Raw genomic sequence first — 26,013 nt, forward strand, 5'->3', positions numbered from 1 at the left:
CTTTACTGGCCCACCTCATAGGCCCCAAAGAAAGAACTCCAGAACGGGGTTATCCGAGGCTACCAGATTGGCTATCGAGAGAACAGCCCAGGAAGCAATGGGCAGTACAGCATTGTGGAGATGAAAGCCACGGGGGACAGTGAAGTCTACACCCTCGACAACCTGAAGAAATTTGCCCAGTATGGTGTGGTGGTGCAGGCCTTCAACCGGGCAGGCACTGGCCCTTCGTCCAGTGAAATCAATGCCACCACCCTGGAGGATGGTAAGTCCTCACAATTTCTTGGCAGTTTAGCAGGTATTGCATTTTATTTCAATCCAGCCAGGCTTTCCTGCAAGATGGTACCCCTCCACCCAAAGCTGCTATATCTTCCTAAAGGCTGGCCTGTTTCTGTTTTCCGTGCATAAAAGGATTTATTTGTTTCATCATCAGAGGCAGAGATAATTGTTAGGAGAAGCATGTGGGCTCCCCACTTGGGTTTTATTGTGTTCTAGGCATTTTGGAGTTCTAGGTGCCTGCAAATAGGTGGCAATTTCTCTGTGGGAGCTGAAATAAATAGTAGTCGCGTGATCACCATTAGGACAAGTGTGTGAGTGGAAGAGAGCGAGCCTTCCCTTTTCAAGATCGGCACAAGATAAAATTCCTGACCTGGAATGCCTCGTCTCTCTCCACCATGTTAGTGTGACATCTGGGGGTGAAAGGGCCTGCATAGACTGCCAGTCTGATTTTGCTGATTATGGGTGCCCGGTGTTCCTCCTTACCTCAGGGGAACCCTGGGCCTTCCTTGAATGCCACTCTGGTCAGCGCTTGAAGTGTGCCATCCTTCAGCACCCCAGATTGGATTGGTGAGGATAACTGCCACTCCATCTCCAGAGCTCTCCAACAACAGTGCCTTGTGCAAAATGCAGCAGGTGGCCCTGCCAAGGAACAGCTCTGCTGTGCCTGCAGCGGCCCTGTTTTCTCTGGGGATTTTCCACAGGTTTTCATGGAGGAGAGATGAACGCTTGGAAAACAAAAGAAAAGTTTCTTCCTCGTTGGTTCAGCAGTTTTTCATACTTAATTAAGGCCCTCATTAGCCTGTCAAAGCAGGATCGTTTCCTGCCTCGATTAGCACTCCTCCTGGGGTATTCAAGGGCCCCTGTTTTAGCAATAGTGTTATTTCCCATAATTATATTACCTTCATTTTCTTCAAACGGACTCTCTATTAGTTTATAACACCAGCCCCTAATTACAGCATGCGTTTGGCTTTACACATAAATAAACTGAAACGATCATTCTTTTCCGAGTGATCATTAGGATGATATATCATCATTTAAATGCTCATAAAAATTAGAGATCTCTCTTTGGGGGCAGCGGGTTCTCATTACCTCTACCCCAAACGCTCGCTTCGTCATTCTTTCTTCAAGCAACTGCACAGCCTTGTGGGTCTAGCAGAAAATGCAGAGATCTTATCCTGGGACTCTGGGGAGCATGGATGGACTGGCAAATTAATCTGCCCACGTGTTTGAAGGAATGGCCAAGGTGCTGTGGCAACCAGGGGCATCCCTTTTAATGTGTTTCCCTTTTCAGTTCCCAGCCAGCCCCCTGAAAATGTGAGGGCCTTGTCCATCACCTCCGATGTGGCCGTCATCTCGTGGTCCGAACCCCCTCGGAGCACACTCAATGGCATCTTGAAGGGCTACCGTGTCATCTTCTGGTCCCTCTACATGGATGGTGGTGAGTTGGGAGCAATGTGCTCATTGCCTCATTTATTTCATTTTTCACTAATTGAATTTAGTGTGGCATCATATCTGGAGGGCAGAAGGCTGTGTTTCCTCCACCAACACACCAGATCTTCAGATGGCTCATGTCAGAAATGATGTTCTTCCTACCTCCAACTGGATACTGGAGGCCAAGCTGGTGCTGCCTGTCACTCAGCGGCTCTCATGCCACTGCAAGATAAGGGAATTCACTCTCCTCTGGGAACCTCTTGCAATTGTTTGCCTTGTTCCAGTAGCTGGCTCTTGCTGGATTTGGACCCAGCGCCCTTTCTGAGGGATTCCTGGAGTCACTTCGCAGGCTGCAGTGCTCCTCGAACCTGCCTCCCACTCAGGGCAAGCAGCCCCTAACAGAAGCAGCCCCTTAGACTGTGGCAGAGAAAGCAAATTCCCTTCCTGAGCCCCAGAGGCTCCCTCAGCTATGTTTCTGGCAAGTGAGTGAGGCTCTGGGCAGGAGGGCCTGGGTGGGTGGGGCGAGGGGAGGGTCTGAACCAGGGGTCCTGAATAGAGGCCCCTGGGGTCCTCAGGCCATTATTATGGAGGCCCAGTAAGTTTCTGAGGTGTCTTCCATCCTCACATAAATATTGAAATTGACCCTATATGATACAGATTAGCATAATAAACAGGACGGTAGTAAATTACCTTTTGTTTCTAGAGAACAGTGGCTGTGAGGTGGGGGGGAGTCATAAGTGAGGCTCACAAGGGGCCATGATTAAAAAAGAAACCTTGAGAAAACCAGCTTCTTCTTTCTTTGCTCTCCAACATGCAGTGCAGGCTTACTACTTTGCGGGGGTTCTGTGAGCTGGACTGCTAGACTCTTTGCGGGTGTGCATGACATCCTGTGGGGGGGAGAGTATGCTGCCTTCCACAGAGAGTGGCTGGCCCTTGAAAGGCTCCCCCCCCCGGGTTTTCGGGGGCCTTTCTTGTGCTAAGCTTTCTGTTGTTTGAGGGCCGGGAAGCAAGCTGAAGAGGGCAGGGCGGCACCTCCGTGACACGGGTTGCAGGGGCACCGCCGCCGCTGCTGCTGCTGCGCTGGGTTCTGGCTCTGTCCACGTGCCGGACAGCAAGCGGCTCCCACGCTTGCCCTGGGCAAATCGAGCTAGCCGGAAGGCTGCGGAGGGCAGTGGGAGCCTTGCCTGCCTCTGCACAGGGTGTTCTTGCTTCCTGAATAGAGTGGGGGGAGATGCAGAACGTCACCACCACTCGGGAGAGAGCAGAGCTGCGGGGCATGGAGAAGTTCACCAACTACAGCGTGCAGGTCTTGGCCTACACCCAGGCGGGCGACGGGGTCCGCAGCAACGTCCTCCACATCCAGACCAAGGAAGACAGTGAGTGCCTAAGGGGAAGCTGCGGGGAAGGGGGACCACTTCCCTGCTTGTGAAGAGCCCCCCCCCCCCCGGCACCTGTGCGGGGGACAGCTGCCCTCTTTGGGGTGGCGATGATTCTGCTTTGCTGTGGCTCCATGGGGCCCACCCTGGGGGCCCGGGGCTTCTTCGCTCTCCCCGCTTTTCTCTCTCCCTCGGGAGTTGGGGAAGCAAGAGTTTGCCGCCCCGCTTAACCTAGTTATGCGGCTTGTTCTACCATCCCGGGGCAGCCTGACGCTGCGATTCCTGCGGTGACTCTGGCCTGCACTTCTGGCCTCCCTCCTGGGAGGAGGCAGGGTGTCGTTTGGGCCACAGGACAGAGTCAGGGGCTGCTGGCTATCAGAGGCCCTAGAGAAGCCAGAGGGCCAGGAAGCTTGCAAGGAGGCAGTACGGAGACCTGCAGAGTCCACCCGGAGAGAGCCACCCACTGAAGGATCAGAAAAGGCCCCGTGGAGCACATGCTGGCTTCGGCCAGCCTGCCCTTTTGCCCCATCTCAGGGCAGGAAAGGGCGCTTCCCCTGGCCTGCGCTCTAGCACCTCAGGGGAGGGGAAGTGCAGTGGGTGAAGCCCACCTGGAGGGCAGCATCCCCAGCGGTGGGCTGGCCAGCTGATCCCTTCCAGCAGCCTTCCTGTGCCCGTGGCAAGACAGCATTCTGCTGGAGCCCCACTCCCTTGGCCCCTTGCTCTGCTTGTCTCGGTTGGTCCGTCAAGGATCTCCAGCTGGGCTGGCAGCAAGCTCCCTGCAGAAATGGCAGAAGCTGCTCTGAAGGGAGAGACTGTTGTCCAGCCAGTGAGACCTTTGGTGGCTTGCACAACTGGGGTAAAAGAAGACCACTGTCCCCCACCCCCTCCGGCAGGACACTGAGTTGTGCTCCTTCCCTCCTGCGGTGGCATGGCACCTATACGGCCCACCTAGAGAGGAGGCCAGGGCTGGAGGGAGGCCTTGAGAATCACGCCTCTTCTTTCCTCTTGCAGTCCCTGGTCCTCCTGCCGGGATCAAAGCGGTGCCTTCCTCTTCCAGCAGCGTTGTGGTGTCTTGGCTGCCACCCTCAAAGCCTAATGGAGTTATCCGGAAGTACACCATTTTCTGCTCCAGCCCAGGCTCTGGCCAGCCGGTGAGCAGCTGTGATGGGGCTCCTGGGAGAGGCTGCCCGGCCACTGAACCAGCAGGGTGCCAAGCACTGTCAGTCCCCTGAAGAGAGGACTGGCCTCAGGCAGCTTTGCTCTGGGGATCCTCAGCCCAGGTTTTGTGATCAGGAGCTGCCAAAAGCAGCTGCCAGAAGTTGGTGGGCCATCTCAGACTATTTTGGACCCCAGGATGGGGTAGGAAAAAACAATGTGATAGTGGGTCAGGCCTTTCTCCCATAGGATTTTCTCTCCCTCCCTCCTGCCATTGTTTCTCTTTCACCACATCCCATAACTTATAGGCTGACAAGTGTATCGTTGCTGCTTTTACAATGCAGAAATAGATTTAAATGGCCAGCATTAATTTACTACTTCAACTTAAATCCTGCCTAATGGCTAACCCAATAATGCAGAAATCTCTATTTGAAACACAAGGCGTTTAACAACACACCAGCAAAAGTCGAGGATAAATGGCATTCATGAGTTAAAACTTACTTTGTCAGAACCATCTACTTGAGATATTCCTTTTCCAATGGGGAGGGGGAAGCATCAAGTGCTGACTTCACCTGTGCAGCAGGCAGGCCCTTCCCTGATGGAGAAACCCCCTTCCCTCAGGTCAGTCCGAGCAGGAGGGTGCCGAATTAAGGGCACCCGGAATGTCCTTCCAGCGCCAACTACTTGGCCTTGCCAGTCAAAGGCCCAATTGCCCCCTCCAGGGTTTTTGTGTTCCCTAGGGTGGCCTCGGCTTTTGCTAGAGAGTTGGGTGCAAATTAGGAGACAGCTTTGGGCCGGTTCTGCTCTGAGCTCTCTGCCATAGACTAGACTGAGGCTGGGGTGCTGGTCTACAGGAAAGGCTTTGGAGAGAAAAAAGCACTTCCCTTCCTGTGCCGTAGGGTGGCTGACCCTTGGCCTCAGCTGGCCATACACACCTCCTAGTTGCAGGAGGTAAGATCGGTTAGGCTGCTCTGTCCTAGGCCTCTGTGGATCTTGCTGATTTTTCAAGCATGCTGCCCCTCTGGTTGTTGCTACTTCTGGTCCATGCAGAACACAGACTCCTTTGCCCCATCTAGCACAGTTGCACCAGTGGCAGCAGTAACACGGAAATGGATGCAGCCCAGATCTTAGTTGGCCCCCAAAGCTTCCTGGGAACATTCAGGCTCTGTTAGGTTGGGAAGGAGGGCGGGGACAGCATTTGCTTATCAAGATCCCTTTCTGCAGTTCATTTTAACATCTGAGCCCTTCGTTTCCAGGGCAACATAATCTTTTCATCAAAGCAACTGGTGAAGCTGCTGGGATCTGATATTGTTTCCTTGGCATCTTGTCAAGGCTGCCATTTGGCTTAAAATTATGCATGCAATGTAATATTTATGCTTGCATATTTAAACACTGGTTAGATTTAAGTATTATGCCTGTGGATCTATCAGTCCATGTTCCAAAACTGTTTGGGCACAGGGTAAGGTATTTGTCCGCCAGTCAGGCTTGACATTGGCCTTGATGGCGCTTCTGAGGCAGCCGCATGCACCCCCTGGGTGGCAGCCTAGAGTCTGGAATGCAAGACTTCCCCAAGGAGGAGGAGGAGGAGGAGGAGGAGGAGGAGGGGAGAGCCTCCTTTCCTCCTGATCCCAGAGAGAAGCCCAGATGCTGAGGACCTGAGGGCTTTGGGCAGCTGAGTGGCCAGCCTGCTTGCCTGGTTCTACATGGATGTGCCTTGGGCCACAGTTTAAAAGTGGTCCAGCCAGGCAACCTGGACGCTCCATCAAGCCAACCATCAGTGCAAGTCCCAGCAGCCTGAAGCCTCTCTTGAACAGGCATTTCCTCTGCTTGCCCCAGAACCATCTTGCAGGAGTCAGAAGCCGGGCAGGCTGGCATTTGTGAGTTGTAATAGGGTGACAAACACACAAGTAGCCACCATTTGCCAGCTCCAGGCCAATAATGTAAGCCTCGCATTTTGATGACGCAAGAGACAGGGTAAGGCCAAGCCTCAGAGCTGAGATCTGGGATATTTCCCCCTTTAGCTTCTTAAATGGCAGAGATTGGGGCGATTTAACTTGTTTATAAAAGAAGCCAAGTTAGAGATGAAAAATGAAGTTGCAGGTATTTTTTGCTTAAAACAGAAGCAGGCAGTGAAGAAATCCAAAAGTATCGGTCTACTTGGAGAGTAAATAATAAACTTGGTCCATTGTAGGAAGAAAAACCTTTCTGCACAAATGTATGAGATCTTGCAGAAGTTGAGGGAAAAGCCTTTCTCCTAAGACCAGAAAGCAGGGGAGTTGCTGAGATTTTGGATAGACCAAGAAGGAAGTGAAGGTGTATATCAGTGAGAGCCCCTAAGCGTGAGATAGGCAACTTGAGCAATGGCTCAGGGATTGCTAATGCTGCCTCCAGGGACCCAGGCCTGTGGGGGGCAGCTGTTGGGGTAGGTGGGCTCCCCAGAGGCCTCTGCTGGGCAAGCAGGAAAGCAGTCTGATCCAGCTGCAGGCCTGTTCTCCTTCGGTTCTCCTGCAGGCTCCCAGCGAGTATGAAACAAGTCCGGAGCAGCTGTTCTATCGCATTGCCCACCTGAATCGTGGGCAACAGTACCTGCTTTGGGTTGCCGCTGTTACCTCCGCAGGTCGGGGCAACATGAGCGAGAAAGTCACCATTGAGCCTGCTGGAAAAGGTTTGCAAGCGGAACGGGGAGCGTCTGGCAGCTCAGCTGCTGTGGGCCCCCCCACCCTGTCACCCTCCCCCTCTTTTGCAGCTCCAGCCAAGATCATCTCATTTGGAGGCACAGTTACCACCCCGTGGATGAAAGATGTGCGACTGCCATGCAGCTCAGTGGGGGATCCTCTCCCGGCTGTGAAGTGGACTAAAGACAGGTATTTTTTTTTAACCAAAGTGGTGGGGGCGGGGCTTGGAAGGTCTCTGGCCAGGCCCTGCCTTTCTCATGTTCAGGTCTTCTTTTGCAGTGATGATTCGGCTATTCCGGTCATTTTGGACGGTCATCGCCAGATCCAGTCCAACGGCACCCTGATTCTGCGTTCTGTGAAAGCAGAAGACTCGGGCTATTACACTTGCACTGCCACAAATAGCTGGGGATTTGATACCATCATTGTCAACTTGCTGGTACAAGGTGAGCTATCAGAAGGAGCTCCTCTCCTCTCCTCCACGCCCCCCGCCGTCCCACTCCTGGAGGGAGCTTTGTCTTTAGGACAGGGAAACTGGACAGCTCATAGCCCCAAAGAATTCCTGACTTCCCTGCCCAGCGTGCCCAGCTCTGCGAGGTCCTACAGCCGAACGTGGAGGAGCTGGGTGAGAAGGACACTGACCCAAATGGCCTTCCCTTTCAGTCCCTCCAGACCAGCCCCGGCTGATGGTGTCCAAAACTTCGGCTTCATCTATCACCTTGGCCTGGATTCCTGGTGACAATGGTGGCAGCTCCATCCGAGGCAAGTTAAAGTGGGGGTTGCTGCACTTGCCAGATAGACGGAGGAAGCTTGGCTGCTCTTGGAGGTCTCCCCAACTCTGTCTCCCCTTCCTTCTCTGAATTTGGGCCTCGTGTAGGAGAGAAGAGGGTGGATGGGAGAGGGAGAGGGAGAACAGTTCCGGCTGCAGCTTATTTTAGGAAAGTCAGGGAAAGTCAGGCCATTCCTTCTTACCTGGGCTCAGGTTTCTTGGCGGTGGGGGGAGGAGGAGGAGGAGAATCCAACCCTCCATTTTTATTTCACAACAGGGCTTTAGTCTGCTAGAGTTGAAAGATAGCAGCTGGTGCAAGATCACCCTGGAATCAGTGAGGGCTCCAAGATTCATTTCCCCGGTCTCGGCCTGACTCCTGGCGTAAAGCTGTGTGCCAGTGCCTTCTTCACCCACTTCAATGCCCTCAGGGAAACAATGGCAGCCCCAGAAGGAGGAGGGAAGGGAGTTTTCGCCTTGCAATTAATTAAACACATGAAAATAATTACAAGGCAGTCTCCCTAGCCAGCAGCATTTGCTCGATATGTTTCCTTTTAATTGAAAGCGCCAGATACAGCCAGAAGTGCTGCAGTGCATCTGATGGGGGTAGAATCCCCTGCCTGGGCCGCTTTATTGCTTGGTTGGGGGCAGTGGGGGTGGAGCAAGCAGAGGAGCAAGAAGAGGGCTGGAAAAAGGATGGGCGCATGGAGGAGAACAACCGCAGGAGCCCAAGAGGCTGTTTTCTACTTCACGGCGCATGTGGGGGGAATAGGTGGGAGCAGGTCCCCAGCTGCCCAAATAGATCCCTACCTCCCTCTCTGGCACAAGCACACAACTGCAGGACCCGCACCCCTCCCTGATGACACGCATAGATGGGCCCTGAGGCAGCCTGCACCTTCCAGTTTGATTAGCTTTGCTTATTGAGCTCTGAATTTGCCTTTTGCCAAGGGAAGGTGGCTGTCTCGAAGCCTGGGCATCCAATGGAAGATTTGCCATTTCTTCCTTTGGAGGAGACACACAGCTCTCCTGGGGGTGGGGGGAGGGGGAGGGGCTTAAGCTTGAGCTGTTGGCACAAACTGGGGGGTGGGGATGGCAGAGGCTCCTGCTGCATGGACTCCCTTCTCCGACTTGCTGCCTTTGCTGCACCCCTGCAGGCTTTGTGCTCCAGTACTCGGTGGATAATAGTGAGGAGTGGAAGGACGTGTTAATTGCTTCCGCAGAGCGCTCCTTTAAGCTGGGCAGCCTGAAATGTGGGACCTGGTACAAGGTGAAGCTGGCAGCCAAGAACAGCGTTGGAGCTGGTCGCATCAGCGAGATCATTGAGGCCAAGACCCATGGTAGAGGTGACTGGGGCCTGGGGAGGCAGCAGCCGGGAGGATGGGACCCTTGCAGACTGGAGGTTGGGATTTGTCCAGAGGAAGACAGAGGCTTTCTTAAAGTTGGAGTTAATTGGGGAAGAAAGACTTCAGAGAGGGAAACTGGTTCCTGTGCACCTTTTAAAAAATGGAGCATAAAAATGCCGTCCATCCCACTATTTTCCTGGCCTGGAGCTCATCTGAAGGAGGAACAGCCTCCTGTGGCAGTATTTCACCCTGGCCTCCTAAGGGACTTGTTTTAAACAAGGCAGACAAGTTTATTATAATAGTTTGCATCCAGCATCAATGGTTTCAAAGATTTGCCCATTTCAGGAATGCCAGAGACAAGTGCATCACCAGAAGCCTAATTGAAATATTACACCCATCAAGTCGATTGCAAGCTTGGTGCTGTTCTTACCTGGACCATGTAGAAACCAAGTCTTCTTGTAAATCTTCTTGTGTTGAGAAGGTCTCCTAATGAATACAGGATCCTTATGGAAGGATCGTGAACCCTTTTCCCTTGACAGAGCTCCCTCTGCCCGCCCCCTTCCTTCTTTTCTGGAGATATTTTGAATGATTTTGAACATCAATTACTAATGATTTAAAATTAATTTTTATATAGCTGGCAACCAACATGGATGTTGTGCAGCCTGCAACTCAACAAATACTAATTCAATCTCTTTTGGCAGGAGGAGAGAAATTAATTAACCCCCTTTCTTAGAGTGGGGAGGGAGTCGATCCTTTAGCGTTCCATCTCTTCAGCACAGCTGGGAAAGGGCAGCTGTCTGAGGAGCTTGGCCGAAGGGAGCGCCTGCCCAGGCTGTGCTGCTGCTATGTCAGACAGCTCATGGGGAGCTCTGGCTTTTATAGTGCCTAAATCAATGGTGGTGATGGTGATGAAGAAGACAATGTGTGCTTTACATTCTATTGATTAGCGGGTTAGACAGTACACCTTAAGGGAACACAGGTCATGAAAGAAACCCTTAGGGCCACTTTCCAGAACCTGGCAAACTGCTTCTGTTCTGTTCTGTTCTGTTCTAATTCTATTCTATATTCTGTTCTGTTCTGTTCTATATTCTGTTCTGTTCTATTCTATTGTTCTGTTCTATTCTATCAGAGCTCACCTTCCTCCTCCTTCTTCCAGAACCATCTTTCAATAAGGACCAACATCTGTTCACCCACATCAACTCCACCCATGCTAGACTGAGCCTGCAAGGCTGGAATAATGGGGGCTGCCCCATTGTGGCAATTGTCCTGGAGTTCCGACCCAAAAGCACCTGGGCTTGGCAGAGTCTGCGGGCTAATTACTCCAGCGAAGTCTTTCTGACTGACCTGCACGAAGCTACTTGGTATGAGCTGCGCATGAAGGCGTGCAACAGTGCCGGCTGCGGCAACGAGACCCTGCAGTTCGCCACCCTGGACTACGATGGCAGTGAGTGTGGATTGGCTGGGGCAGGTTAGAAGCCCCCGTGGCCTGTGGGTTGGGCTTTTCCAGGGGGTGCACAGCTTGTGCTTTGGCACTTCTTCTGCACAGGCACCATTCCGCCTATTAAGTCTGCGCAAGGGGAAGGAGATGATGTCAAGAAGCTTTTCACCATCGCTTGCCCTGTCATCTTGGCCACACTTGGCGTTGCGTTGCTCTTTGTTGTTCGAAAGAAGCGGAAGGAAAAGCGCCTGAAGCGTTTGCGAGGTGAATGCTTGGTTCTTGGGAATCCCTTTTCAACAGCCAGCAGAGAAACCCCAGGGTCGGATGAGCCCAAGCAGGCGTCCCCCTGGCTTTCCCCTCTAGAGGATTCGGTCCCTGCAGCTGCCTAGGTAGGTGGGTTGCAGGGAGAAAGGCAGATGCTACAGGATGCGAGCCTCGTTAGAGCTGGTGGTAGGGACAGTCCTTGACCTACAGTTGGGACGGGACTGGAAAATTCATGGTTAAGCGCTGCAGCCATTAAGTGAGGCTTCACAGAACAACACCTGATTTTACAGCCTCTTTTGCTGCAGTCGTTAAGTGAGCATCGCATGGTCGTGATTTGCAACCTTCCCTGCCAGCTTCCCACTGGCTTTGCTTGTCAGAAGCTGGCTGGGAAGGACACCAATGGCGGGACGGGAGGCTGCAACTGTCAGTCACCAAGCACCCAAATTGCAGCCAGGTGACAATAGAGATGCTGAGATGGACGTAAGTGCAAGTACTGGTCATAAGTCACTTTCCCAGTGCTGTCATCCCTGAAAGAATGCTGGTAAGTTGAAACTGCCTGCACAGGCACGAACTCCTCTTGGTTTCTCTGCGAACTTGGGGCCCCGAGGAGACTATTTCTGCAGTCCTTTAGCCTTAGCTCCCCAGAGAGGACACCTCCTCCCCGCCAGGCCAGAGCACCCACGGTGATCTCGGAGTGAACCGAGCTGCACAGGAGCCGTTGGGGCAGAGGGCTGCTTCTGCTGCCTCCATTCAGGCCTCTCTGCTCTTTCTCTTGCAGATGCCAAGAGTTTGGCTGAAATGCTCATCAGGTGGGTCACCACATTCCAATCTTGTTGGCTTAGCATTTTGATGCAGGGTGGATGCATACGGCCTCGAGTCCCAAATGCTCTCCTCCTTCTTCTCCTCCTTCACAGTAAGAATAATCGTAGCTTTGACACACCAGTGAAGGGTCCTCCCCAAGGGCCTCGGCTGCACATCGACATCCCCCGAGTTCAGCTGCTCATTGAGGACAAAGAGGGGATCAAGCAGATTGGTGAGCGGCTTCGCTTCACCTCCCAGTTCAGGGGCCTGGCCTTGTCCTCAGAGCTGCCTCCTTTGCATTTTGCCCTCTCCCTGGGTCTTGGATTGGGGTGGCTCATCTGTGCAGGTGTGACTGCAGTCCTAGGTGGACTCTGGGTACTCCCCTTCCCAGCGTCAACTGGGTGGGAATGGTTTTTTTGGGACACCTGGAAAGCATGTTGGGTGTGGCCAATTGCAGGTGCCAGCCTTCCTCTCCACCCCCAATGAGGCTCTTGCAGGAGGGGTTGCGGGGAGGGGCTATTGCTTCCTAGCAGTCCTGGGATGGGAGGTCATTATCCCAATTTATTTCCCATAGGAGATGACAAAGCAACCGTCCCAGCCTCTGACCCAGAATTCAACCAGACTGTCAATCCGCAGACCTTCTGCACAGGGGTATCGCTACACCATCCAGCACTGATCCAGAACACGGGGCCTTTGATTGATATGTCAGACATCCGCCCTGGCACAAGTAAGCATTGCAGACAGAGGACTTCACCCAAGCAGAGAAGCTTTAAAGCAAATTCCTCTGAAGGCACGGAAGGAGGGGAGAGATCTCTGGGGGACTCTTGGCCCTATGTAGCCAAATTCTCTGTCTCTAGCTCGGGTTGGGTTTCTGACAGCAACCAGCTCTGATCAAAGAGGCTTTGAATCATGTCTTTAAGTTAGTCTATCCTGACAGTGCTGGAGCGGTGAGGTTGTGGGAACTTGACCATTTATGTCCTTTATCTGCAAAATAAATGTATTGGGGTTTGGCATATGGCCAGACAGTAGCCCACTTTTAATGATTTCAGGTCTTGCCTCCCCAAAATTTAGAGGGACTGAATGAAAACTGGTCTGTCTGGCCCTTCTCTGCTCTCTGATGATCCTATACGTTTATTTTATTTATTTATTTTATTTTTATTTAATTTATTTTGTCAAGCGATTATTAGATAACAGGTGTAAACATGGCTATGAATACATGAAATGGATAAGAATAAGAAAAAAAAAGAAACAATAGGACAGGGATGGTAGGCACGTTGGTGCGCTTATGCATGTCCCCTACAGGCCTCTTAGGAAAGGGTTGAGGTCAATAGTAGACAGTCTAAGGTTAAAGTTTTTGGGGTTTGGGGAAGAAACCAAAGAGTCAGGTAGAGTATTCCAGACATTGATCACCCTGTTGTTGAAGTCATATTTCCTGCAATCAAGTTTGGTGCGGTTTACCTTGAGTTTGTATCTATTGCGTGCTCTTGTGTTGTTATGGTTGAAGCTGAAGTATTCATTGACAGATAGAACATTGCAGTATATAATTTTATGTACTATACTTAGGTTAAACCGAAGGTGGCGTAGTTCTAGGTTGTCTGGGTCTACAATTTCAAGTCTGGTGGCATAAGGTATTCTGCTATGAGTAGAGGAGTGGAGAACGCTTCTTGTGAAATATTTCTGGACTTTCTCAACTGTATTAATATCAGATACGTAATGCAGGTTCCAGACTGATAAGCTGTATTCAAGTATTGGTCTAGCAAATGTTTTGTATGCTGTAATTAGTAGAGTGGTATTACCGGAGAAAAAGCTACGTAGGAGTAAGTTAACAACTCTTAATGCCTTTTTGGCTATGTAGTTACAGTGGGCTCTAGCACTTAGATCATTAGAGATGAGTACTCCAAGGTCCTTGACAGAGTTTGGATCATCAACAAGGTCTTGACTATTCAGATTGTATTTTATTTTCTGATTTTTTTGCGAATATGTAAGACGGAGCATTTATTTGTTGAGATTTGAAGTTGCCATTTGTTTGACCATTCTGACACAACGTCAAGGTCTTTTTGAAGGGTAGCAATATTGTCGGTGGTGTTGAATAGCTTTATATCATCAGCGAAAAGAAAGCAGTTGCTCTGCATTTATCTCCTGTTGCCTTGCTCAAGCCCACAGGTGGCACACCAGTCAGCCCATAGCTGCCTCTCTCCTCCCTGACTGGTTCATCTTCTCCAGCTGCTCAGCACTTGCCTGTCCCTTGTCTTGTCAGGGTTCCTGCCCTTTGCACCAAGGGCTTTGTGTTCTGCTTGCTGCTCCTGGCCAGAGAATGGGCCTTCTAGGTCTAGGCCTGGTCCATGTCTTCATCTGTGTCATGCTCCATCTCGTACGCTGCATGTGACATATTCAATACCCGGAATGTTGCATACATCCCACTGTGACTATATGCAAAGGGTGGGAGGGGGTAGAGAATGATCTACAAGTACAAAAAAATCATTTTAGATACAAGGCATCACCAACATAAAAATGAAGCTACTAGTGAGAAACTACAACATGAGGCAGATTTCCACCTAGCCTTGCAGGGTCCAACCTACACAGCTCTCATTTCTCATTCCAAATCCAGAAAAGGCAGCCATCTTCTTTTGCAGATCCTGTTTCAAGGAAAAGTGTGAAATCTACACACAGTGCCCGGAACAGATACTCCAGCCAGTGGACTCTCACCAAGTGCCAGGCCTCCACACCAGCACGGACTCTGGCCTCCGACTGGAGAGCGGTTGGCTCCCAGCATGGTATCACAGTGACTGAAAGTGACAGTTTCAGTGCTAGTTTGTCCCAGGACACAGGTGAGTTGCCACAAAGTGCAGCCTTTCAAATCCAGCTGCGGTTTGTTGTGTCCTGCCACCCCAGAATGTTCAAGAGATAAAAATGGAGGCTCGCTCGTCTTTCCTCATATTTTATTTGCTTATTATAATTTACAGGCATAGAGAAACTAGATTCTTTAATGGTTCTACAAAATAGCACCTTCAATTAAAAACAACAAAAATTATAACATAAACTGAGATAATTCTACCAATAGCTACCACTCTCTTTCATGCATCATCACGAGGAATGTTATTCACAGTGTCTATTATACATCAAACTAGCCAGATCTAAGTAGCTCTTCTGAACACCAGCAGCTTGTTGATGATCTGAATTCAGGTGCGGGGACAGGAGAGGGGCAGCAAAGAAAAAGTCACCCATCTTTCGTGGTGCGTTATTGTGGGTTGAAAGGGTATCGTTTCTGTTGGAGCTTAGTGAATAGGTAGAAGCTTCTGGGAGAGTTCATTGCAGGAATTAAGACAAGAGGTGATGTGAACAGATACTTTTAATCCAGGAAGTGTTGTAACTAGCATGCAAGATGGAGTTGCACAAAAACTCTCCTAGCCACAGTAGCCTTCTGCCCTTTGAGCAGATATTGCAAATCCAGGAGAACACCCCTATTTCTGAAGCATTTCAGGCTTAGGGAGAAGACACTGTCCAGGAGAAAAGATGGGATACCACTGGCTTCCAATGTCACATCCACTCGTGTCTTGTCAGGATTCAGCTTGAATCTGTCTGTTCCTGCCCGGATATTCAAAGACTCTGAGATAACATTTCCACCACATCTCCTTTTTGGCTTTGGAGTCAGGAAGTGCAGGAATTGGCTTCTTCCATCCCCAGCTGTTTCAACTTAGTAAAGGAGAATTGGAGTGCCATCAATTGCCTTGCTGGTTGTCCTGGCAGGGTTTACATTGTCTCCCTCTTGTTCCCACAGACAAAGGCCGAAACAGCATGGTGTCCACAGAGAGTGCCTCATCCACTTACGAAGAGTTGGCTCGGGCTTATGAGCATGCCAAGTTAGAGGAGCAGCTGCAGCATGCCAAGTTTGAAATCACAGAGTGCTTCATTTCTGACAGCTCCTCTGACCAGATGACCACTGGCACCAATGAGAATGCTGACAGCATGACTTCCATGAGCACTCCCTCCGAGCCAGGCATCTGCCGTTTCACAGCCTCTCCTCCCAAACCACAGGACAGCGACCGTGGCAAGGGTGTAGCTGTGCCTATCCCTCACCGAGCAAATAAAAGTGAGCCGTGATGCAGCTGCTGCCTTTTGGTGCCCCAAATGAAGAGCTCAGCCCCAAATAACAATAGCTATTATACTTGTGTATTGCCCCATAGCATTTTACAGCACTCTCTGGGTGGTTTACAATGTCAGCATCCTGGGTCCTCATTTTCCTGACCTCAGAAGGATGGAAGGCTGAGTCAACCTTGAGCCAGTCAGGATCAAACTCCAGGCTGTGGGCAGAGTCTGCCTGCAATGCTGCATTTTAGCCACTGTGCGCCCAGGGCTCTCTTGACTGCACCTCTTCACGAGGCAGTTCAGGACAAGCTTCCTGTAAAGTATCCAGATGAGCTTGGATAGTGGAATGGGATGTGCTCTGGGCTGGGAAAGGCTACACAACCTTCAAGTTAGGTAGCCAGAGCCGGTCTGAGAGCTTTATAAATCGGGATGATGAGGCTTGCTCCAGAGAGCTGGCATCTGGAGGGAGAGGGAGTGCTGGCGCTTGCCAGTCGTGGAGTGGGTTGGATCCCCAGGCTTCTTTCACCTGCTTTGCCTTTTCCCTGAAGGAGTTACTTGTTTTCAGGGGACTGGTCCTCTTGCACCCCCTTTGTCCTTGAGTAACCTTGGGGCTACTCTGGCCCTGCCTACAGCTTCTCTGTTCCCCCTTTCTTTCTGCCTTCTACAGGTGACTATTGCAACCTGCCTTTGTATATGAAATCTGAAACGTTCTTCCGCAAGCCAGACCTTCAAGACCCTTGTCCTGTAGTGCCACCCCGGGAAGCCTCCATACGAAACCTGGCTCGGGCTTACCACTCACAGGCCAGACACTTGACTTTAGAAGCCAGCAGCAAAGCCTCGGCTGCGCCACACACAACTGCAGCCACCACCTTACCTCAGAGAACTCTCGCCATGCCAGGCTCGGCTAGTGGTGCCCCTCCTGCTGCTTCCACCACTGCTCCTGCCCCGGCCTCTGAACCTAGCCCGGGTCCTGTTGCTGAGCCACGCTTGCCTATGCATAGCAAGATCGGGGGATCCAAAGACTCACTATTAGAAATGAGTACATCTGGCGCAGGGAGGCCACAGAAACAAGGAACTGGTGCCTACTCCAAATCCTATACGCTGGTGTAGCAGCGGGTAGGAAGGACAGCCAAGAGGTGGCTCTTTCTCCAAGTCATTTATACTGGAATTAAGTAGAGCTCTTGTGCAGAATGGATTTTTGTTTTTGTATAAATGAAACTATTTTTCTCTTCTCCAGAACTGGGGGGAAGTCAAGAGGACTTCAAGCATTTGCAGGAATTTCTTTTATGGAAAAAGCCCTGCTCTCCTTTCGGGGTTGAGGAAGAGGGTGCTGAATTCTGATGGGCACGTGCTCTTTCCCATCCCTCTCATCATGCAGCCTTTTTTTTTTTTTTTAAAGACCCCTTTGGGACACTGCATGTTGTTTTATTGTTTGGTAAACCATGGGATTTGCTTCCAGTTGCATCTGCCTGTGTTAATACTTTTTTCTATTTCTATTTAAAAAAAAAGCCAGCGCAGTGTGCAATAAAAATTATGTTTCTATAACATGAGAGTCCTTTGTTTGGTGTAGGCTGATCTCCAAGAACAAACAGGAAGCTGGGATAAAGGTGGCAGTGGTGGCTTTGTCAGAATAAATGTTGGGAGTCCTATTGCAGAGATCCTGCAATTCACATCTTGTTTTTAACATGAATGAAGCCATTCTAGCAAATGTCAGGCATAAAACAGATCATTATTTTATATATACATCTCTTAGGCACCAAAGCTATTTAAAAGCTGCAATGTCTAATATAACCTTTTAAAGTGCCATTTTCCTTTCCTCATCACAGGAAATAAAATATGAATTGTCAGACCGGGAGAGACAGCAATCCACCATGTTTCCAGTTGACAAAGGCCCTCAAATGGTTTTTAGTAGGGCAGGTTCAGCTGGGGAGAGACCTTGCATCGGCAACCCTGGTTGGCAAGGAGACTTTCAGCCCAGGCAATACTCCACCTTCCCTAGCAGAGGGTACCATGTTCATGACTAAAGTATCGTTTTCCTTTCTGGATGGCCTTTGAGCAAGTGAACTGTTTACTGCAGGTGCCAGGACTAAAGATAAACATAGCAGCTGGCTCCGTTGGATCACTGCTTGGCAAATCTTCTAGCAGCTCAGCAAGAAAGCCCCCTGCCTCAACAGGGAAGGATCGTCCGAGCACCCAAAGGTGCCCTCCTCTCAGCAGCGCAGGAGCCAGTGTCAGATGGGCAGCCATGACCAGTGAGCCCTTACTACCACTTCTCTCTCTGTTCATATCATAACTGATTATGGTTAGGAACCAAGAATAGCAGCAGCAAAAGATGTTTTGTTCAGGACGTCTTGGAACGCCTCTGCCATGCTAGGGTAGAAGACCAGGTAAGCAGAGTGAGAAGGTTTGGTGGTGGTGGTGGTGGGGGATGCTATTCCTGTAACAGCATCAGCCAAAAGAAAAGGTTGGTTGTAGGAAATGCTGGCAAGTAAACTTGGGGAGAGGAGGAGGTGGTGGTTCTCCCAGTTCTTCTTTCCAAACATATCTGGCAAGCAGAATTATAAGAAAGCTCACACTGATCAGCTGGGGGTGGGGCAGTGATTCCCAAAAGGGAAGGGCAAAGACCCCCCAGGGTGTTTTGCTAAACCCTCTGTACCTCAAGACTGCATTCCCGCAGTGTTGGCTTGTAAGGCTTAACTGACATGTTTCTCCTATGTGAATTCCATTAATCCATTTACAGGGATTTTGGTCTTAACAGCTTTTGGCCCTTATAATGGATTAGGAATTGGACATGTGAAATTATCTCAGAATCGACTTGTTGCCCAAGTCCTAACTAAAAGTTTTTAATTAAACTTGGAAGTTTGTAGTATGGGCCGACAGATATGATATTTGTATAACACAGATGCTTCATTTCATTGTTTATGGTAAGGTAACTGCCCCCAAGAAGATGCTTTGGTATTAATCCTCCATAACCATAAGGCACACTCCCCATGGCTTTTACCTTCCCATATGTGGATGCCAGGGGCACTCACTGAATGGCCTGCCTAGAAGCCTCCCATTTCAGAACCTCCAATCTTCATGCATGAGGCCTGAGGGAGGTCACACAATGGTGCCCACCAATAGAAAGCCCACCAGGAGAGAGGGAAAAGCAAGGATTAAGGATTAGGCATAGAGCAGAAGGCACAGGACTTCTGCTCAGTATATAATCCCTGGAAAGCCCACCACCATTTACACTCCAATTACAAAAGGCCACCAGAAAAATCTGCCTGAAGTTGATCTGCTGGCTATCCAAGGAGAGATACTTTTCTCCTAGCAATCTCCATGATTGCCTCTGCCTTGATTAAGGAATAGAGCAGCTCACAAAATAATGTCGGGGACTAGATGAAGCAATGCAGAGGTGAGCCACTTTAAAATCTGCCTGGAAAAAAATCTTGACTGCAGTGGGGAAAAATCAACAAAGTCATGAAAGATGTAGAAAAGTATATTTAATCAGAATTTAAAAACACAGTTAATAGCTGAAGGATGCGCACCTCCAATCCTCTGCTATAATATGCATTTCACTTATTGGAAGGACAACAAAACAGGTCCTTCCACTCTGAGAAAAACTGCTCTGACCACCCAGAGGGAGAGATCTGCCTCACAAAGGAGAGGCCTGAGGCCACTTGTAGCACCAGGCATTGGGGGTGGGGGGGGTGGGGAGAATTTTGCTGCCTGTTTAGACGCCTGGTGATCATTGTTTAAAAAGCAACCCGAGAGAAGGGTCCAGTTGAAAATGGAGGTGGGAGAGAAATTTAGCTTTCTTCTGGCAGCTTAATCAAAGGATATACTAACCATTTGCAAGGAAGAGTACATTGGGCTATTGCCTGCTCTCATTTCCCCCAAATCTCGGTTTGCCTTCTGGTGTTGCTGAGAGCATTGAAGAATATGCCCAATGAATACGCCACCAGTGCAGGTCAGGCACACAAGCCCTTAAGAAAAGGGCAGAAACCAGGGGTAGAAATGAACTGCCAGAATTCAGAAGCACCTGGAGAATTGGGCTTGCTCATGACCTGCTTTAGTCTCTGCAAAGACTGATGTTGTAGTTCATATTCTCAGTTGCTGCAGGAGCAGAAACACACTGCCAGCACCCTCAGCAGCCATACCTGAACTTGGGATTCTGTGGTGTGGAAGGTGACAGTGGAAAGAGGAAGCTGAGCAAGAGATAGGAGAAGACTCATGTGTTTCAGGTGGGCCCTTTGTTTCTCTGGCTCCCTAAATATGGACAGGTAACCTACCAGCCACCTTTCTCCATTCAGCACACAACTTCTTTTCCTTTCACACTTGTGACATTCCCTGGGATGGAGAATCTACAAAATGGCTGGAATTAATTTCCCAAGAGAAATCTGGCTAAGAATCAATCTCTGATTGCAACCCAAGAAAACATGTGGAGGCTGTTGGGTACAGAGATATAATATATATTGTTGTTAGACAGGTGGGTAAGCTTTTTGCAGACAAGCAGGATTTTTGTCCATCTAGAAGTGGTAGACCTTGATCTGATTGTTCTCATCCAACCCAAGCTGCACCAAACCGGAGCCACTGCTGGAGGAATGTGAAGCACTCGCCAAGAAAGGGCTGGCAACTTGAGTGAAGGAAAAGCATAAGAACATGGCGACAAAAACTAGAAAGGCACTAATGGGACACTGGCCACAGCCAGATGTGGAAGAGAATTCCCCTTGAAAGAATTTTTTTTAAAACTGGGCTTTCTATTGCCATGCAGCTGGTCACAGACCGAATTGGAGGGATAAGTTTATTTAGAAAGATTCAGGGAATCAGGATTAATCTGAATCTCCCACCAAAATCAGGATTTAACCTGAAGCAAATGAAGGGTCAGTTAAATCACTCAGAAGCAAATCTCTCCTAACAACTCAGGAGAAACTCTGGAGAGAACTATGATCTGCAAAGGAATGTAGAACAGAGTCTTCCCACCTGTGTTATCTGCCCTATTAAGAAATCAGCATGGCCAAAAAAAAACCCCACAAAACAAAACCAGAAATTGAGGGTTCTGGATTGGGCATGTCAAAGCCCAGATCTAAATCCAATTGAGATGCTGTAGGTGATTTAAAGCAAACTGTGCATGGTATGAAACCCCTAAATATCACACAACCTAGCAAATTCTACATGGAGATGTGCAGAAAAATTCCTCCTAGTTCAGGACTGTCAAACTCCCAGCTGGGGGTGCTGGATATGGCACATGCTGGCCACGCCTATGCCTGGTTTAGTGAAGGCGGGAAAGTCCCAATTCGTCACATGATGCTGTCGTGACAATGTGAGTTTGACACCCCTGTCCTAGTCAAAGCCAGAGACTGGCAGATAGTCTACTTGAGGTTGTTTCTGCCACGTGGAGGAAGACCCACTATTGGAGCCAAGGGTGCACTTGCCATTTCCACTGAAGGAAAATCTGTTAATTTTTAGATGAATAACTGACCCCAAAGTCAAATTTTCATTGTTTCTTTGTTCAACTACATCCCCTTTACTTTTACATATTGTTATAGTCAAGATAATGTATTGATAAAGCCCACATGTATTAAAAAAAAGGGTGTACTTACTTTTGCACATGGGAAATTTGCAATTATGTTTATTTAAATTACAGTGGATGACGATGCATGCATCCTCTTTATCAGTATTGAAGATCAAATATCTACAGGTTGAACTATGTTGAAAAAGTTAAAACTTTCAGTGGGGTGTGCTTATTTTTTCACGTAACTACAGGACTGTGAAAGGAGGGAAGGATGCACAACTTTGTTTTCTACAGCTTAATGAGAAACTGGATGAGCAAATCTGATTGAAAACGAGGGTAAGAAACGATCTACCTGCCAGCAAAAGCCCACAGCTGGGTTCTAAACTCCTCTCCTGCCCCCATGGATACAAACTGTAATGCAGATTAGTTTTACAGCACTTGGGCACTATAGACCCAGTTTATTATTTTCAGTGTCTCTCAATCTCAACACCTTTTTGGGAATTGGCTGCAGTGGGAGATATCAGTCAGCAGCTATGAGGCTTAAACAGGACAAAAGGATACCTTTTGCAATCATGCTTGAAACTCTCCAGCCATTTCTTATTGGCATCAATCATGCGCTGGATGTTTGGCTTCTCAGCCTTGGAGCCCTGAAAATGAGGGTGCTGGAACAGGCAGACTTGCTCGCTGTTGGGAAGTAGGAGGTGGGCAGAATCAACCAGGAAAAGAGGTCAAGCAACAGACAAATTGGTTGTATTCAGGGAACAACCTTAATCAGGTCAGGTGGAGACCAAGGAGGCCTGCGGGGAGGGTTTTTGCTCTTCTGAGAGCACAGTTGATGTCAGAACAGCCTTAATTCTCTCTAGAGAATATCCTGCTGGCTTCCTCAGATCTGCGGAGGACAATCCTTTCTCTCTCCTGAGCTAGAGGGAAAGAACTACAGCAAATTGTAAAATGGCTACTCTAAAACACTCCCCAGGAGACAGATTTTGTTTTGCGCTAGCTGACATAGTCAGATATAAGGCAAGACACAATGATCTCAACTGACATATCAGCTTGGATGTGAGAAGATTCCTTACCCAGTTATTAAGGAGTCCAGCTTGTCATCTTGAGCACGGAGCCCACCACAGGGCAATGGAAACTTCCCTGAACAGAAAAGACTACATTTACAAAATATCAAAGAGTTTTCCGTTATTAGAACCATACAGAGACTAAATGCAAGTCATATTTTTCATTCAGTCATCAATCCATTCCAAGAGTTTTGGACTTTTCTAAAAAATTCCATTAAATTGTATTATTTATTCCAAATCTAGTCTCCAAGAGCTGGGTGGATTTGTTTAGATGCTTCCATCCCACAAACTCCTTGTTGGACAAAAGATGGACAAAAACTAAATTAATTTTGGTTCAGACACTGAATGTTCTTCAAAAAGTCCTTTTAGGAAAAATCTTTTCAATAACTAAAATGTTTTCTTTAGTGCTATAACATCATGTAACTCAACTCAGTTCTCATCCTTAAACTTAGATCAGTCATCAATCAGGAAAGGAAATGGATTGCTGACTAATGAATAAATAGAACACATTTTACTTTTAAATAAATTCTCAGTTTTTCCTTAGAGGGAATCATTGCTACAAGTTCAACCAACCAACCTATACATATACCTGCATTAAATAAGAACATCAACAACTGTGAGCTTGCTGCTTTGCACACCTTTTGAAGGAAAGGATTCCACACCATGGACCAAAGATAACTGAGTCTTAAATGCCTCTCACTTGTAGATCTTAAATCAGTTCTGGAAGAGTATTGTATTTCTGCTCATACCCCATTGATAATTAAAAGCAAAGGTGATAAAACAACTGTAAAGAAAATTCCCCATGTACTAGGCTCCAAATAAAAGCTTCTACTAGGAACACGGTTTTTACAAAATGCTCAGAATGCTCTTGGGATAGAAAACAAAAACACCCAAAGGAGAAAACCTCAGGCATTTACTTTGAAAGAAAGTCTGAAACAAGACAAACAGCTCCTAGCACAGGTGCAAATTATGGCGTCACGCCGACTCTCAATCATCCAAACCCTACTTCCGGAATCTACCAATCATGCCTCATCTTTGGTGAGGGAAAGTGGGAAAGAAGGGAGAAAAACAAGCTCTGCTGGTCCTTTCAGCTGAAACCCTGAGCCCTTCAACCAGGATTAGAGTTCAACTGGCATCAAAACTCTTTCCCCAAAACAAGTTGGTGACTCAGTGATTCAATGCCAGATTGGGCTTTCGGACAAAAGAAAGAAACAGCTCAAGAATCCATTCTTACCTGGGAAATACTTGCGCCATTTCTCCATCAACATACTGTCCACAGACTGTCCGCTCACAGCTGCAGAACCGGGACCAGAATTACACCAGACTGACTGAAGTCCAGCAGAAGGTGCAAATGGTGTAGCCGAATAGGCACGTGCCATGGAGGTATAAGCAGTCAGGGGAATTCCATCCCTGGCCAGTGGAGCCAGTGACTGGCCTTGGGTGGAAGCAAAGAGAGGCTGCTGGCTGCTGAAGGTACTCAGGAGACGAAGGACACAGTTCAGGTCACTGGTGATGTGTTGTAGTGACTCAGCCAAATACTGGATCTTGTCAAAGGGAGAAAACTGGACATCCGGTTTCAAGTCAGCTACTGTGAAAAGGAGGGGATGGAGGGAAAGAAGTATTGATTATTTACTAGACAAAGAATATAGAGGTAGTAAAGATCTAAACCCAGAAAACTAAAACCCAGCCACAATTCAGAATTAAAACCTTCCTGTATTTTTTTTTTTGGGGGGGCAGTAGCTTTCTAGAATATCAAAGTTAGCTATTCAGACCAATTTAATCCAGCTATTCATCCATTGCACAAAAATTACAGGAGAAAAGACCTCATCAAATCCATCAAGGAAAAATGGCTCTTAGGGGGAGATTTTGGGGGGAGCTTCTCCTGCAACTCCGTGAGGGAGATGACAGATAAATGACTGGGCTTCTATGGCAGGATTTCCCAGTTAAGGTTAGGCAGGTACAGAGAGAGAGGGAGAGAGGGAGGGAGGGATGAAGAGCCTTTTGGTTGCCTTGTTACAATAGATCCACCTTTCTCAAAGTTTCACCGCATTGTTTTCATTGTTCATTTGTATTCAGTTTGGACTTTTAAAGAAGGAATGTATATTAAGATTACAGTAAAGGGGTGTGTAAGTTTAGAAATGTATTCTATAGCAGCACTTGTGTAAGGAAACACCAATCCTGACACATGCCAAATCTTTTTGGCAAGTGGGAAAAGTGGAACTCTGGATACAGTGTATCCCAGACCACCAGTCTCCAGCTTTCCAACTGGGTGGCCAGAATTCTCAGCAGCTGCAGACTAGCAGTGCTTCAATGGGAATGAAAGGCTATCCACCGGGTTCCCAAAAATGAGTGTAAACTCACAGATTGTAGGTTGTAGGATGCTGGTCTTAGCATTCATCCCAACACTTACTTTTGTGAAGAGACTGATCAGCACTCGTAAGGCTACTTGTGTCTTCAGAGTCACTGAGGTCAAAAGTCACCATTTTCTTGCAGGCCACTCCCTTGATGGTATCTTCATCAGAAAACTAGTAAAGAAGAAGGGGTTTTCCTTGCTGTTGTGCCTCAATAACTCAGGATAAAAAAATAAGCAGCCACTTGTCACCAGGCAGGGCCAGGCGAGCTTGCTTAGTTTCTTTGGCTAGGCCAAAACCAGCAATTGAACCAGGTGTTCACAATTCGCACGATCCCCAATTGGGTTGCGGGTTACTGGCAGAGCCAGTGACTGAAGCACTCCAGCCACCTTGTCCAGCACCATCTTCTAAAAGCACACCTCATGGTTAGATCTCAAACGATTTTGAATAGGCAAAATGATAAGTCAATTTCCTGGCTGATTACATGGCAACAACAACTAAAAATGAGGCCTCCCCACACCCTGGGATGTGAAGAGGTAAATAAGAGAGACCATCTCTTATTGTCCCAGAGGGATAGGCAGCTGCAATGGCACTGAGGAAGACTTAGGATGCTTCCTTGCTGGCTCTGACAAAGCTACCTCTTCCAGAAGAGAGGATTCCAGCTGGCTGAGCCTCTCTTCTTTCTTCTTCAGCAGTTCCTGCCCTTTCCGCATGGCAGATTTCATTTCATCCAGCTGCCTTCCTTCCTAGGGGGAAAGAAAGTCAAGGAACTTTTGTTAGGACTGATTTAAATATTGCTGCCATTGTTATCTGACTTTAAAGTCCTCTTGATAACAGTGTCTCCTCATCTGTGAGCTGCTGCTTGCAGGGATGCAAGTGTTGCGGGAGAGGGACGGGGGCCTGCTGCTCAATCTTCTGGAAGTGGCTCGCAGTGTGACTTATTGCAAAGGCAGAAGGGGCAGCCCTTCCTCGCTGCACGGCCACTTGTCCAGCTGCCAAACTGCAGTAAGGCACAATCCAAAGCAAGCCAGATGGTTTCCCCTTCCTTGGTATTGGTATTCTCAACCCCAAAGGAAGCTTTCTACAGCTATCTCCCCCTTCCCCCTCTTCCTCAAGACAACAAACCAAGTTAGTACCGCCTGGACGAGTTATTCTAAAGTTCACCTCAGGCTGATAGTTTCAAGAACTGCCTTGCTTTGTGTAGCTCACCACTCACCTCTTCCAGGTTCCTGCGCACTCCCTCTAACACCTGAGAATGGCCTGAGTCTTGCACAGTTGGTGTTCCCTGTAGACCACCATACCAGTGCTGCTTTGCTGCTCTCAAGGCCGTTCGCCTTTTTCTCATGGAACGAGTCTGGCGCACCAAGAATTCCTTCGCTGTCTTCAGGGAAGCTCCCTCAGAGGAAATGTAGTGCCGTACTCTGTAAGGACAGGAAGGGGAAAATATCTGAGCTTATAAAGAGGCCAAGTAGCCACTCCCCTCAGTCCTG

General features: G+C 48.7%; 2 protein-coding genes across 15 annotated transcripts in view; one reads left to right on the forward strand and one right to left on the reverse strand.

Annotated features, from left to right (window-relative positions):
- Positions 1 to 16,999, forward strand: part of DSCAML1 (DS cell adhesion molecule like 1) — an 87,874-nt gene extending 70,875 nt beyond the window's left edge. The window contains exons 17-33 of one of the 4 annotated variants that reach the window (XM_087939253.1): positions 22 to 262; positions 1,568 to 1,714; positions 2,928 to 3,083; positions 4,095 to 4,234; positions 6,723 to 6,903; positions 6,985 to 7,102; positions 7,193 to 7,356; positions 7,574 to 7,672; positions 8,831 to 9,019; positions 10,176 to 10,463; positions 10,566 to 10,721; positions 11,500 to 11,530; positions 11,636 to 11,754; positions 12,097 to 12,249; positions 14,156 to 14,350; positions 15,301 to 15,612; positions 16,276 to 16,999. In XM_087939253.1, the coding sequence (XP_087795379.1) occupies positions 22 to 262; positions 1,568 to 1,714; positions 2,928 to 3,083; positions 4,095 to 4,234; positions 6,723 to 6,903; positions 6,985 to 7,102; positions 7,193 to 7,356; positions 7,574 to 7,672; positions 8,831 to 9,019; positions 10,176 to 10,463; positions 10,566 to 10,721; positions 11,500 to 11,530; positions 11,636 to 11,754; positions 12,097 to 12,249; positions 14,156 to 14,350; positions 15,301 to 15,612; positions 16,276 to 16,718 (3,132 nt within the window). In that variant the 3' untranslated portion in view covers positions 16,719 to 16,999. Of the gene's footprint in view, positions 1 to 21; positions 263 to 1,567; positions 1,715 to 2,927; positions 3,084 to 4,094; positions 4,235 to 6,722; positions 7,103 to 7,192; positions 7,357 to 7,573; positions 7,673 to 8,830; positions 9,020 to 10,175; positions 10,464 to 10,565; positions 10,722 to 11,499; positions 11,531 to 11,635; positions 11,755 to 12,096; positions 12,250 to 14,155; positions 14,351 to 15,300; positions 15,613 to 16,275 lie in introns of all 4 variants that reach the window. The other 3 variants (XM_087939254.1, XM_087939251.1, XM_087939252.1) reach the window with 3 other exon arrangements.
- The window catches only part of CEP164 (centrosomal protein 164), a 31,363-nt gene continuing 18,049 nt past the window's right edge, over positions 12,700 to 26,013 (reverse strand). For 6 of the 11 annotated variants that reach the window (XM_087939261.1, XM_087939262.1, XM_087939256.1 and 3 more), the window contains 7 exons: positions 25,740 to 25,944; positions 25,162 to 25,269; positions 24,583 to 24,697; positions 23,407 to 23,760; positions 22,182 to 22,248; positions 21,667 to 21,789; positions 19,079 to 20,219 (listed from right to left, as the gene is read on the reverse strand). In XM_087939261.1, the coding sequence (XP_087795387.1) occupies positions 20,120 to 20,219; positions 21,667 to 21,789; positions 22,182 to 22,248; positions 23,407 to 23,760; positions 24,583 to 24,697; positions 25,162 to 25,269; positions 25,740 to 25,944 (1,072 nt within the window). In that variant the 3' untranslated portion in view covers positions 19,079 to 20,119. Of the gene's footprint in view, positions 13,984 to 19,078; positions 20,220 to 21,666; positions 22,040 to 22,181; positions 22,249 to 23,406; positions 23,761 to 24,582; positions 24,698 to 25,161; positions 25,270 to 25,739; positions 25,945 to 26,013 lie in introns of those variants that run through there. The other 5 variants (XM_087939264.1, XM_087939263.1, XM_087939259.1 and 2 more) reach the window with 3 other exon arrangements.

Source organism: Pseudonaja textilis, chromosome 9 (assembly GCF_049901715.1).
Source record: "Pseudonaja textilis isolate UNSWEBS1 chromosome 9, rPseTex1.2, whole genome shotgun sequence".
NCBI classification, from domain to species: domain Eukaryota; kingdom Metazoa; phylum Chordata; class Lepidosauria; order Squamata; family Elapidae; genus Pseudonaja; species Pseudonaja textilis.